General features: G+C 47.8%; 2 protein-coding genes across 4 annotated transcripts in view; one reads left to right on the top strand and one right to left on the bottom strand.

Moving 5' to 3' along the window:
- Positions 1–14,318, top strand: part of LOC122611640 (nephrin) — a 65,841-nt gene that overhangs the window by 38,435 nt on the left and 13,088 nt on the right. For both annotated transcript variants that reach the window (XM_043784870.1, XM_043784871.1), the window contains 3 exons: positions 575–719; positions 10,923–11,053; positions 11,933–12,092. In XM_043784870.1, coding sequence (XP_043640805.1) covers positions 575–719; positions 10,923–11,053; positions 11,933–12,092 — 436 coding nt within the window. The remainder of the gene's footprint in view (positions 1–574; positions 720–10,922; positions 11,054–11,932; positions 12,093–14,318) is intronic.
- Positions 2,743–11,038, bottom strand: LOC122611639 (protein strawberry notch homolog 1). 2 transcript variants are annotated; one of them, XM_043784869.1, is made up of 4 exons: positions 8,374–11,038; positions 4,921–7,929; positions 3,677–4,859; positions 2,743–3,621 (listed from the first exon to the last, which is right to left on the bottom strand). In XM_043784869.1, exons 1-4 carry the CDS (start codon positions 9,242–9,244, stop codon positions 3,081–3,083), a joined length of 5,604 nt encoding a protein of 1,867 aa, XP_043640804.1. In that variant the 5' UTR covers positions 9,245–11,038; the 3' UTR covers positions 2,743–3,080. The 2 variants fall into 2 exon arrangements, with proteins under 2 accessions (XP_043640804.1, XP_043640803.1); XM_043784868.1 differs by having other exon boundaries at positions 4,921–11,038.

Below are 14,318 nucleotides of genomic sequence, written 5' to 3'. Positions count from 1 at the left end.
ACCCCAAATCGTTTCAAATTAAATCCAATCGATCATATTTCGCACCCTAAGGACAAGGATTTATATTCCCGCTAACTGTCAGCACTTTAACACCCTTCCTCCACATAACCCGAACACCAAATCACATATCTGGCAAATGCCTTGCCTTGGAGCGATTTGAGCCATGTGGAAAGTGCCAACAAAGCGGGGAAAAACACTTTATGGCCATACCAACTACGAGTATATGGCGGCGGGCGGAGCATCGACTAATTGTGTGACGCCTTTTGTTGGTGTCCTTGTCTGCCATTAAATTTATAATACCCCAGGAGCACACACTCACGCAGACACCCACACCCACACCCACACGTGGAGCACACATAAAGCCCGAACAAACATTCCAATAAATTTTAAATTGCAAACATAAAATATTTCGACAAATTTGCACGCAAAAAACACGAGGAGCCCCAACTTTGCCTCAAGGCAAGGTCTGAGCCAGGGTCTTAGGCTCTGGCAGTGGCTGGCGGGAAAACTTAATTAATGCAGAAACATTTTCTTATATTTTTTGTGATTCCCTTTACTTTTTTTTTTGTTGCAGGACGACATATCAAAGAACTCGACACGCTCCGAGCTGAGCTTTGTGCCGACCACAGACGACGATGGCAAATCGATAACATGCCGTGCGGAAAATCCAAATGTGAATGGCCTGTATTTGGAGACCATGTGGAAATTGAATGTCGTTTGTAAGTATTACAAATTGTGCTTAAGTCTAAAGTATGAGTGAAATGGAAGTGGAAGTGGAAGTGGCAAATGAAGGCTTCCCAAAAGGCAGCGCGCCGGGCAAAAACCGAAGAAACCAAATGCGAGCGAAAAAGAAAGCCGGCGGCAAGGAAAGGCATTGCCGACAGCTACCAAAAGGTAGACAGTCCTGGGTCGAAATTTATTACGGCGGCGATGTCGCCATCGCCATCGCCATCGCTGCCGTTGAAAGCCTTTAAAATGCAAATAAATCAAAGACAAATGACAAATTGTGAATAATTTGCCAAAGGGCCAAAACACTGTAGCGCTCGTGGTGGCCAGGAGGTGGTGGTGGAGGGGGTTCGGTTCCACAGGCACAAATGAAATATGTGGGCTAACAAAATGTATGGCAGTCGCTTAAATTAAATGAAGGACTTTAGCTGTGGCCCCGTTTCAATAAAAATAAATAAAAAATAACTTTGCAAAGTAGACCCAAAGTGGAGATCTTCAACGGGGTCCGAAATGGTTTTGCCGCCCACGGATTTCACCTGCAGGTTTAACCGAATCTCCCAATAATTGTAATTTGCACTTAAAGCCACTTTAATTCGTATTCCACAGCACCGAAAATCCCAACTGGGAAGCACTGCGGACATCGTAAAGTGTGAAACAAAAGTGTCGGATAGGGAAAACGAATCGAACTCAATGGCGTTCCGCATCCGCCATGTATGCCACAGTCAACATTTCTCGTCCTGCTTTCTGTTCCTTTTTTTGTCTGTTTCCAAGGGCGTCACGTAATAGCATTTCTTTGCTTTTCATTTCTTAAAATATGAATATTTTCTTCACTTCAATCTGAAGGAGGTTGCCACGCCCCACAGAACAGTTTCGCTTGTGTGTTTACGCATATGGATGTGTGTATAGGCGTAATATGATTATATTTTTTATGCCCCACACATACTTTGCAGGCCCATATTTTATGTTTTAGAATATTATTTTTTATTTGTTTGTTTTTGCCCACGTTAAAGCAATTGACGGTGCTTTGTACCGTCCTTACGGTGTTGTGCTTGTTGCCACGTTGGCGCAAATAAACTTTATGATGGGCACGTAGCCATATACACATAAATGTGCGGCAAATGTTTGTGTTTTTGGAAAATTCTTCTGTTGGGGCAGGCTCGCGAAATCTCACAAACACTCTTTTAAATTTGCACATATATCTAGACTTCGATGTGCTCCAAAAAATAAATCAAAATACGTATGTTAAGATAAGAGATTACAAACATTCAGCACAAATAACATGGTTTTTATTCGGATTGTATTTGTAAATAAAAGTAAATTCAACAAGTATTTTCAAACAAATTTAGTCTGCACTTTAAACGCTCTTTAGGAAAATGAAGTATTGTTGAAATGTTTAAATATTATTTGCCATAACTTCATTAGAGCCTCTTCCATACTCCTATTCATATGAGCAGATAAATTCTTATTTAGATAACGACTGAATTTATTTGGCTCGGCATCTTTATGTCTTTGTTTTTGCAGCCAGTGCTGTTGGAGTACGATATCTGCATCACGCGTGAGTTATTATGCCAACTGCGTTTTGGCTCCTTAGGCACGACATTTGCCAAGGCCATTTGGTCATGGTTTATGCCACGCGTTGCCCATCTCATGCCCCGCAATCCTGCCCCTCTGCCTTTGTATAATTTTGTTTATATCTCGCATGTGTGGCATGGTGCAAGCGACTGGCTCGTTTTAAAATTTATAATGTAACCGAGCGAGCCAAGTGAACCGAGTGGGGCAGCCTTAGTTGGTCTCCTAGCAATGGAAACAAGACAAAACATGGAATGCAATCACAGACTTCCCCAAAGAGCGCCGGATTGTAAAAGAAGGTGCACTGCGGGAAATAGAATACTAGCTAGTTTCATTTATAATCAGGTTTTAGGAATGTAGCACAAGTTCAATGTATGCCATTCCATGACAGCCCCTATGAATTATCAGTGCTTTCACAATTACTTGATGTATAAAAAACAAAACTAATTTCATTCGGGTAACTTTATTTCTTTTGGTGTATGTGAAGCAGACCCCGCAGCATGGCAGACAATACATATGAATCACATACGCACGCAGACGAGCTGTAAGTGTCTTCCCGTATGTGCTTCTGTGGCCATTGTTTATGGCCGGGAACATGGGCGGGCTGCTCCTCCATGGTGGAGATGGTGGATCTGGTGGAGCGTGCCTGGAATTTGGAAAAAGCGAAAGCTTACGCCACATGTATTGCATTGAATGCCACAATTTGGGTTGATATTTTTAAAGTGGCAATAGAAGTGCTGTGTGCTGTATGCCGTATGCTGTATCGTACAGTGGGCGGTGTCATTTTAATGGCTCTCCACGATGGAGTCCGTGGACAAATCGGCCACCAGGGCATCGTAGACGGCATGCGGCACCACCGTGCCCACAATCTTCTTGTTCACATCGGTCTTCACGCGTATGATCTGGATCTTGTGTCCGTTCTTCTCGATAATCAGCTCGATCCGGTCCCAGATCGGCAGCATCAGCCCGGAGAGCACGTGGTAGGTGCGCATCCGGAGTCCCACTTCGCAGCCCGTCGGGATGGGACAGGTGCGATTCCAGTAGACGTGGGAGCACATGTTCAGGCACAGGTTGTACTGCTGCACCCAGTACTTTTGGGCCTCTTCCGGGCTCACCTTCACATATCGCGATGATATGGAGCCATGCGTCTCCAATCGCACTTGGGGACCAGTGTTGGGTCGGTAGATCTGCAAGTTGATCTTTCCGTTTGACACATCCGCTGAATTGGACGGTGCCTGCAGGCACAAAATTGAGGAGTTCTTGTTCTGGCGCAGCTGCTGTAGAATATAGAAGCCTTCGTGCTCGTGCTGGGCCTCCTTTCGGTATCTATGGGAGTTTATAAATTAGTGAATTACATTTCCCCATTTCGAATTCAACTCACTTGGCTAGGGCTGTCTCAAAGGACATGCCACGTTCCACCGTCACCGTGTGGAGCTCGGTGGCCGCCGTTCCAGTGGCGTGCTTCCTGATGAACCGCATCAGCTTGATGGACTTGACACTGGCTCCATGGGCGTCCAGGTCTAGAATCCCCAGATCAAAGCGTCCGGTGCGCTTCATCTGCATGATCAGCGAGTACATCTTGTCCAGAAAGAATTTGAAAAGGGCATTCTGTACCTCCACACGGCAGCCGAGGATGCGGTTCAGGAACTTGGAGATATTATTGCTATCCTTCTCCACGGTGAACACCTTCACCTTGTTCTCCTCCCGCACATTGATCATGCCCACGCCGGCCATGGCCACACAGCAGTCGTAGAGGAAGTCACCTTTGTAGGACTGAGGCACTTGGGACTGGTCCAGTGGCTTGTCGTTGGTCAGCTGTTGCATCACATTCTCCAGAGCACTGCGCCCGATGCTATTGTCGATATTGAACTGGGAGAGATCCCGAGCATCGGTGGCACGCCGATCGCCTTGGGTAAGGGCTCCCAAGCTCGCCAGTCTCTTGGCCACCGTGGAGGCAAAACGGCGCTCACCGGCCAGATCCGTGATCACAAATACATATTCGGGTGAATTCACCTGATTGGAGCGATGGGTGCGTCCAAATTGCTGGATGGCCCTATCCGCACTCCACGGGAGTTCCAAGGTGATGTGCAGACGACGCCGCTGGTTGGAAACCCGCTTGTCACTCTGTAGGGATATGCCACTGGAGGCCGCCTCCGAGATGATGGCCACGTGCTTGCTGCCATCCATGAAGCGCTGCTTCTCCCGATAATTGACCAGGTCCATCGAGGTGTCGTTCTCGCAACGGGGTTCGTACTTGTAGCCATCGTACTCCGTGCGCACCACTCTGCCACGGCGGCCCGTCATCTCTGCCACCAAATTGGTGCCACCCAGCTCGGAGATTAGTTTGTCCAGCGTGTTGGGCGGCAACCTCTTGCCCAGAATCTCGATCTTCTCCAGCAGCATCTCGCGCATATTGATGCAGCGCTCGACATCCCGCTCCGTGATATTCGCCTTTTGGGGCTTCGTATTGTCGAAAGTGTAGCTGGGCTCACCCTCGTTGTCCTGGGCCCTCATGTTATTGCAGAGATGCTGCAGGATGCGCTCCTGCATGGTAATCTTCTCCACTGTTTGGGGAATCAAACTTATTTATGTTTATTCAAAATAAACTATATAGTATATAGATACCTTTATCCGCCTTGGGCGGTCGTCCTCGCCGCTTTCGTCCGGACTTGATGCGCTCATCATCGGCAGTCCAGCTGCTCTCGTACATCTCGATGTCGCTCTCGCCCGCCTCGGCATCCATATCGTCGTCGAACCAATCGGGATTCATTTTTGACCGCTTGGGTCTGGAGGGGCGGGAACGTGCCTCCGGCTCGAACTCACCCGTATTCAGTAGATGGTGGAAGGAGTCGCGTTTGGGAGCTGGGAAGTGCTTCTCCACGAACGACTGGATGATCATCTTGGAGGTGGAGACGAAGGTGTTCAGTTTGCCATGATGCCGCTCCAGGTGCTCCAACGTGCGCGACTCCCCCGTGGATTGAAGGCCAATGACCACCGCCTTGCCCATGCGAGTCGCCTGCCGCGTCATCTTGACCACGTGGTTCACTTTGGAGGCGATGCACAGGTTCTTGAAGAAGCGCTGATGGGCGCACCAGAACTGGCAGGTGATGATCTTCTGCACCCTATTCTCGATGCACATCAGGCGACAGGCCTTCTGGAACTTCTTGTTGATCTCCGCCCAGAGTTCGGCGGACAAGTTATAGCTCTTGCGGAACTCCTTCGGCATGGTCACCTCCTCGATGCGAAAGCTCACATCCTTGAAGCTCAGCTGACGAGCTATGTAGGTACCTCTGAGCTTCATATCCATGGCTACGATTTCCATGGCTCCTATGCCGCGCTTCTCCACGGCGTTCACGAACTCGTAGAACTCCGGATAGGCGGTTCCCGGACCCCATAGGCCCAGTCTCACCATATAGGCCATGTTCCGGGGCTCACTGGCTCCGGTGGCCGAGGCATAGACCACTCTGGCCTTTGGCAACAGCTTCTGCAGCTCCAGAACAGTGGTTCCCGTCTTGGTGGACTTGCCCACGTTCATCAGACTGAGATTCTTGGCCTTGTGGCACTCATCGAAGACGATCACCCCCTCGAACTTTTTGCCCAGCCAATGGACCAGCTGGCGGAGACGAGTCTTGTACTTCGAGTTGGCCGTCAGCGATTCTCCGATCAAAGCGGTGTAAGTGCAAAATATCACACCGCGCTTGAAGTTCTCGTTCTCATCGGAGTCAATGCGGCTGTACTTGAACTTGCTGATGGCCGCCACTCGGACCTTTTCGTTCGCTCCTATATCGCCGAGATCCCGCTCTGCATCGAACTTGAGGTCATTGGAGACGGAGACCCAGAGGGCGCGTTTTCGGCCCTTCACGTAGTTATCGAAGATGATGCCCGCAATGGTGCGCCCCTTGCCCACGCCCGCTCCATCGCCCAGCAGGAATCCGGCTCGTTCTCCGCTGGGCAGGATCTGCTCGTGGGCCTGGCAGGCATAGACCACCGCCTCCAGCTGCAGGGCACTCAGGCACTCGGTGGTCCTCGCGGGCAGGGCCAACTGGTAGGTTATATCGGGCAGCTCCACCGATGACAGAGTGGCCGTCTCCACCACGGCATCGGGATGGGCCCTTCCGAACTTCAGTTTGCTGGGCCAGTAAGCTGCGAAGGTGTCGGCCACTCCTATTTCCTCATAGTCCACCTCCTCATCCTCGACCGCTTGTTCGGGGGGAAAGATGGCATCTCTGGTCTTCAGGGGTTCCTGCAGCATGGCACCTGGAACTCCGGAGTAAGTCATGGGTAGGGCCATGTAGGGATGCCCACTCTGCAGTATCTGATGCAGTTGGCTGGCCGTAAAGCTCTCCAGTTCGGTGACCTTCAGTTGGCCTATTCCCATCCCTGGTGGCACCATCTGCACATTGGTAATCAGTCCATCCGGACCCGTGGTGTACTTGACGGCTATGTCCTCACCCTGAGCACCCTTCAGTCGCGTGATGATCGGTCCTTGTGGCAAGACGCGTTGCTGACTAGAAGCTAGCGGATTATTTGCCATCTGAACAAGGGCAGGTTTTCCCATCTCCATGGTATTTTTGGCCATAATATTGGCTGGTGCTGCTGGTTGTGGAGGAATGAATACCGGATTCTGTTTTGGAAAAGCTTGGTTCTCCGCCAAGTTCCTGACTGCAGGTACTGGTATGTATGGATGAGTTTTATATAATGGTTCCTTCAGGGATTCGTTCGTGTCCTCAGCCGCCACCATGGGCAAGGAATCCAGTTCCGCCTGGAGGCGTGCATCGATTTCAGCCTCTATTTTCTTGGGATTCGAGGCAAGTGGCCTTTCCACTATCTTCAGCTCTGGTGTAATCTGTATCTGTGCTAGTGGAGCCGTAGGTGGAGGTGGACGTGGCAGCTCTTCAGTTGCAAACAGAGACTCCAGTTCGGCATTCAGGCGTCTGTCAATCTCGTCCTGCTCCTTGCTAGCAGAGTTATTGATTTTCTCGACGTTGGGGCTACTTATATTATCGTCGGTAAAGCCAAGATCGATAAGATACTGAGATACGTTGGAACTTTTATTAACCGGTGGCTTTTTGGCAGCTTCATGATTCTCTTTTCTAGTTTCGGTTTGAGAAAGTATTTCCAAGAGTCTGATATCCTTGTTCCAAACAGTACTATCGGGTTTACTTGGTGCTTGGTTGCCTATAAGGGGCTGATGCACATATTGATTCTTGTTTTGCGGCATGGAGCTGTAACTTGGCCCCTGTCTTGAGTGCACTTCACGCCGTTCTCTTAGTTCGTCCTTCTGATAGCCGTAGTTGCTGGGATTATATTCAGCCGGATGATACTGCGATGTTGCTCCTGGATTCGGCTTATGTGTTACGTATACTTTCTGCGCCGGGAGATTTTGTTCAAAGTCCACATTCATAATGGGTCTGTTAACGTTTTCCGACAAGACTAAATTCCCAGCCTGACCGTACATGGAACTGTATTCCTGTTTTGCCTTCGAACCTCTAGTAGCCGGTGTGTTACTCTGAATATGTCTGCCATTTGTTCCTTCTGATTCCGAATAGTAACCCGTTTGGTTTGGCTTTGAATATACAGCCGGTGTGTTACTCTGCATGTATCTGCCATTTCCTTCTGATTCCGAATAGTAACCCGTTTGGTTTGGCTTTAAATAGGCAGCCGGTGTCTTATTCTGCATAGGTCTGCCATTTGCCCCTTCTGATTCCGAATAGTAACCCGTTTGGTTTGGCTTTAAATAGGCAGCCGGTGTGTTATTCTGCATAGGTCTGCCATTTTTCCCTTCTGATTCCGAATAGTAACCCGTTTGGTTTGGCTTTAAATAGGTAGCCGGTGTGTTATTCTGCATAGGTCTGCCATTTGTTCCTTCTGATTCCGAGTAGTAACCCGTTTGATTTGGCTTTAAATAGACAGACGATGTGTTACTCTGCTTATATCTGCCATTTCCTTCCGATTCCGAATAGTAACCCGTTTGATTTGGCTTTGATTTCGAGTTGATTTGAGCTGTAGAACCTCTAGTAGCCGGTGTGTTATTCTGCATAAGTCTGCCATTTGCCCCTTCTGATTCCGAATAGTAACCCGTTTGGTTTGGCTTCGAATAGAAATTCCTCTCAGTCTGACGTCTTAAATAGGTTTTTCCTTCCGACTCTGAAAAGTAAGCTAGAGAGCTGGACTCTGCATCCAAATTCTTGTTCGGTATATTTTTTGGAATGGTCTGAGGCAACTTTGCAGACCTATTATTATTGGCTTGGATTAAGTTTACAGCTTTATTGTCCAAGTGTGGTGGCACATAGCTTTCTCTGGAGGAATTTATGTTCTGACCTTTATTCTGATTTCCTTGAGCCGTGGAAGTCCTCTGGGTAAGTTTTCCCGTAACCATATTGGAAGAACTATCCGGTATCTTAAACAGTTTATTCTCAGCCAGGTCAACAGGGTCAATGACATTTTCGTTTTTCTGTGTGCATCTACGCGCTGATCTCGAACGGATGGAGACGTTTGGCTTTGCAGGTGCAGGCATCTTTTGCTCATCGTTCGTATTGCCCTGAGTATTTGTGGTACCTCGCAAAGTATTTTGAAGTGGCCTGGCATAATTAACTGAACCTTGTGAGCCATCCTTGGTATTTACCCCTCTCCCCAACTCATCCGAAAGTGAGGACCTGGAAGCACTGATTGCTGCCTGCCGTGTTCTCTTTGGCTCCGGATCAAATTTCCCAGCGCTTTCTGTCATTAGCTGTGGCGTTTGCCCTTTCTGCGAAGCATTTTTGGAATTCGGATTGGTTTCACATTTCTGATTGCCGGTTGGATATGAAGCGTTGTGATTGCTGGCCTCGATGGGGCTCTTCAGTGGTGTCGCCCTGGCACGGGAATACGAACGCCGGACTTGGACCTCTTGGCTCTCATAGTCTTTGGGTGCTGCTCGGGAACTGGCCGACCTTCTCTTACAAGGCATTTTGCTGGTTTCACACTCACAGGTTTTAGAAAACTTGAAATCTTATTTCTTTTTTTAGTTTTTACGATTTTTGCGATTTTTTATTTCAATTGCTGATTTGCACTGGGGAAGGCAATCTCACCGACTGAGGAAAATTGTGTTTTTTCGAGCGACGATAACTTTCCTAATTTCTCACAGCCTATTAAGTTTATTAATCGGCTGTCAAATCAATGCCAACTTGTTAAGTGCTTTTAAAAAGTTGATAGAGATTTTATTTCAAATTTGCAAACAAATATGCTTCGTATCCAATGTGGGCCCAACAGAGTGTGCTCCTGATTTATAAGTACTGAATTGATTGTATTGCTGCAACCAATTTAAATATCGTAGAAAAAGTTTCTTTGCTTACGTAGCCAAAACATCTTTAGTACTTGCAGCCCTGGCAAATCCCGCGAGTAACACAACAGCCCACCAGGCACATAAATTCTGAGCAACCGTTGACTTCCGCTCCGCCATCGATCGATGGTCGTTTTGGGCCAAAGAAGCGGGCTTGCTGGGAGATTAGGGGGCAAGGGTCAGGGTTCGGGGGGCAACGGTATCCGTGATGGAACGGTAAATGATAATCACAAAAATGGCCTGCAACATGTGTGCGGAAATGCGCGACGCGACTTTTCCAGCGAAAGAGTTTTCACAGCCCTTTGGGCACTTTGCCTGATTGGCAGACGTTGGCAAACGAGGACTACATAAGTGGGCGGCGGCGGGGGGGAAACGCCACGCGGGCTGGGCAAAAGTTTTCCAGGCCATTCTAAAGTTTCCCGGCGAAGGCGGAAGGGAACTTTTTGGCTTTGGCTTTGGCGTTGGCTTGGTGTTTGGTTTTGGGTCTGGTCCTGGTCCTGGGTTCCGTTTCGCCCGACTCTTGACTGCCGACGTTTGGTTTTGGCCGCCAATAACTCAACAATATTAAGGTTGGCACGTGCGTCCCCTTCCCGATCCTGCTCCTATTCCTATTCCTGGCCCAGTTCCTGGTCCTGTTCGTGGTGGTCTTGGTTCTGGACCTGGTCCCAGTCCTGGAACTGGGTCTCCTTGTCTGGGCCTGGGTCCGGGTTCTTGCCGCTTCTGGTCTCTGTTTGTCGCAAAGTTTGTGGCTCGTTAAGCAAATTCAAACGACTTAAGCGGCAACACATGTTGGCAAACAGCGGTCGATGGGCGGGATGTCGTTGCCTTGTCCTCATAACTCTTGGCTGATGCTTCACTTTGTTCCAGTTATTGCTCTAAATCGCTCATATTTGCAAAAACTATTAAATAAGCTTGATCATGACAGTGTGCGGGATTCCGGGCGATGACAAGACAGTTGCAAAACCGGAAAATATGTGGCACAACAATTGCGGGGCATGAATAATAGAAACGATTTTGGTTTTAAGACACGGAGTTACGTTTTACATTTTATTTCGAAATTGGTCTTCAGCCTGGTTCTGTGCAGGAAATAAATATATATGCCCATAAATTATTTTAAGGACGACTGTAACATCATGTGCTTCATATTTAATAGTATATGATTAAAAGTATCTTTTGTCTATACCAGTACTGTATAGGTAGTGTATTTACACGTTCGAAGTACACGACTAGCTAACCACCTTAGATGGTTGCATGATTATTTGATTTCCAGTGGCTAATTGTCCTCCTCCTTTGCTCTTCTTTGCAGATCCTCCCTTGGTGACGTTACGCCTGGGCTCAACTCTGACACCGGATGATATCAAGGAAGGCGACGATGTTTACTTCGAGTGTCACGTACAATCGAATCCTCAATGGCGGAAACTGTTGTGGTTGCATAATGTAGGTCGCAGTGGGTTCGAGTTGGCCAGGAGTGAGCCGGGCAGCACCCATCCATGTGGATCCGGCTCCGTCCACAGCCACCGGGTGGCAATCCTGAAAGGATGGAAAGGCTGCTTGGCTGGCTCCTTGCATTCGGTCGGTTCTGGTTAAGTGCCAATAACATGGCAGGTTGCGTGTGCGTTGAGGTGGCTGCTCCTCCGTCAGTGGCATCGGTGGCATCAGTGGCGACCGCCGACGATGTCCTGATGCATGGATCTGCATTTGCTCATTTCCATTCTAGTGGTTTCTTTGGCCGGGAGTGCGGGGTGTGGGTTAGGGCTGTGGGGTGTAGGTGGTGGTGCCATTTTGGGTAAAATAGTTTTGGGATTTGCGGCATTGATTTTGCCGTCGCTCAACTGCAATCCGCAGTCGCTTGGCAATCACTCAGGCCAAGTTCCCATCTCGCAGTCCGCAAACTACGGCCAACAACCCACTTCCTCCTCCTCCCAGTGGAGAGGAGCAGGAAGTGTGCTTTGCCCCAGTATGTGGGGAATTTTTGCCTTTCGGATGCGCTTAGCGGATTTTGGCAAATTGAAATTCGAACCCGAGTGGCTTTAGAACGGATTATTGTTGGGCAGCACTATGGCTGAATAATCCATTGCTGCATTAGTTCAGTTTTGCTAATAGACTTACAGATTTCGGAATTCTAGCAACAGACTCTTGTATTTTAAAGTGGTAATTAATTACAGAGCCGTTCTAAAAGGAGAAAATACAATGGAAAACCGTTTTAGAGGGCGTTTATAAGCATCGTTGGGACTTGTGAGCTGCCATGTTATTGATTTAACCAGTAAACTGTATAATACAGTTTTCGTTTATTATAATGTTACCATTTAATTGCAGGGTATCCATCTGGAGCACAACACATCCGCCCGCGTCATCCGCTCCAATCAGAGTCTGGTGCTCCAGAAGATCACGAAGCACTACGCCGGGAACTATGCGTGCAGTGCCATAAACGACGAGGGCGAGACGGTCAGCAATCAGTTGCCACTGCGGGTGAAATGTGAGTAGTCCCCACGTCCTTCACTGCGAACGCCCTACGTTTCGGCCAACCCTTTAAGCAGAAACAGTGATGCATCAGCGATTTTAAGAATAAATTTGCCAAGCGGCACTTTGTTTGAACGCATCATCTATCTGGAAACGCTGTGCAGTTCCGTGCCCCATCTTTTGCTGCCACCCGGAGCTCGTCTGTTTTCTGGTTTTCTGGTTTCTTATCATAAAGTCAGGGCTGCAGCCGTCGCAGTTGTCATACCCCGACTAAGCCCTCTTCTTGCCCCATAGCCACGACTCATTTGATGTATTGCAATTTGCCTTCTTCTTCTCCGGGGCTGCTCTTATTTATTTTTTCCCTCTTCTTTTTTTTTTGTTTATTCTGTGTTGTACTGTGTTGTGTTGTTCTGTGTTGTACTGTTCTCCGTCCGTTTTCATTTTACAACTCAGGCGGAGAGGAGAGTCTTGGCGCAGTTGCACGTCAAGGCTGGGAAAAAAATATTTTTCATTCCGCTTTTTGCATAAATACAACATTTTTGCTTGGCTTCGTTTGTCTGGAGCGCTGTTGCGAATTTCATATGCTTGCCACCACATGCGTTGGCTTTGGCCATATTTCATCGCAGCTGCAACTGCAGTCGGAATTATGCTTCAATTTAACAGCCCGCGAAAAGTTGCTGCTGCCTCGCAACTTATGGAGCCCTCCCTTCTGAAGTACTCCCCCAGCCCCACTCTAAAAATCCATCCCCGAATTTAAGCAATTTGACAGCGACGCCTGTCCTGATGAGGAGGATGGGGATGGGTATGGGGATGATGATGATGAGGATGATTGTAATGAGTCGGGTGCCCTGGCACTGGCACTGGAAGTGCTACTGCTACTGGCTTAGTCTAGCCGGATTCTGCAGCTGAGCGAAACACATGTACATGGGGCTGTGTACCAGTGCTTTTTCCTCAGCTCTGAGCCATACAAATTGCCGCTCAAGCTCAAGTACTGCACACACAGACACTCATATTTTGACAGGCGCATTGCTGCGAGCCATAAATTAAATGGAGTGCGCCGCCATCGCACTAGCAGGATTTTGCCTCTGCCAGTGTCTTCGTCAAGGATTCTTGTGCACTACGTGCACTGCGAAATGCAATTTCGAATCATTAAATTATGGCTGATTAGGTGTTCCCAAAAGGCATTCAAGGCATTCGCTTCAAGAATATTGAAACCTTTAAAGTATAATACACAAAAAAAAGAAGAAAAGGACACATTTAAAGTGCTTAGAGTGCACACTTGGTTAGTGTTTTTCAACAGTGCATCATAAATTTGGGATTTAATTCCGTGCTGATTGAGCCTCATGAGTTTCCAGCAGTTGCAAGTCAGTTGAATGCGTAACTTGGATGAGGAGCCTTAGTCGAGGCATTACAGGCATAAGGTTATAATTAGACATTACACCAGTTACATAATAATTGATTCAAATAACTGAAAGGGATATCATTGAGCCACAGACAAAATGGAAATCCTAATACGGCTTTCTCTTGGCTTAATATCTTTCCTCCTTTATGCTGGAAGCCCAGAAAATTGCCACAATTCGGCTCATAACTTCGGTCAGTTCTATGTGGGTAGGTGGAACCTGCCCTTCAGCCATTCAAGTGCGGCTTAATTAGCGAAGCGACTGAGTAATCACTTCACACACTTTACCCACCCTTTAAATGTGTAATACGAAAGTTGGCAACAACAACATTAGCTAATGTTACTCGAATTGGAAGTAATTTTCCGGCTAATTAATTACGCCCCTTGGTTTTTGTGTACATTTTTGAAGATAAACAATTCATCAGAAATTCAAGTTGCCTTCAAAAATGTGCGAGCGGATGTGCCACATCGGGAGCGAAAGAGAGCGAACGAGAAAGTTGGCACGTTGACGACAGCAAATTACGCATACGCCACGTGTGCCGTCAGCTAATAATCCTTTAACATTTATGGAACGCCTATTTACCTGGGAAGTACTAAATCATGTTGCCACATTAATTAATTTGCCGTAAACGAGAAAAGGGTCCCTCCACTCGAAGGCATTTCCATCGGCGTTTTCCCCCTTTTTCCACCCCACAAACTGACTGACTGACAGACTGATGCGAAGGCGTCGCTCCTTCGGTCGGTCCCTGCTGTCTAAATCACTTTTGTGCGTTTTCCACCTGCAACGCCCACACAAACCAAATACTTCGGCTCATTTCCCAACGATTTTCGGGACATTTTAAT

Source organism: Drosophila teissieri, chromosome 2L (genome assembly GCF_016746235.2).
Source record: "Drosophila teissieri strain GT53w chromosome 2L, Prin_Dtei_1.1, whole genome shotgun sequence".
Taxonomy (NCBI): Eukaryota; Metazoa; Arthropoda; class Insecta; order Diptera; family Drosophilidae; genus Drosophila; species Drosophila teissieri.
The sequence above is the reverse complement of the archived record's forward strand: the minus strand, read 5'-3'. Positions and strand labels throughout refer to the sequence as shown.

Excerpts from the sequence above, each read along its gene's own strand:
- LOC122611639 (XM_043784868.1), bottom strand. The coding sequence starts at position 9,244 with ATGCCTTGTAAGAGAAGGTCGGCCAGTTCCCGAGCAGCACCCAAAGAC. Across the intron at positions 4,860-4,920 it reads ACCGCCCAAGGCGGATAAAG|TGGAGAAGATTACCATGCAG; the intron begins GTATCTATATAC and ends TTCCCCAAACAG. Across the intron at positions 3,622-3,676 it reads TTTGAGACAGCCCTAGCCAA|ATACCGAAAGGAGGCCCAGC; the intron begins GTGAGTTGAATT and ends AAACTCCCATAG.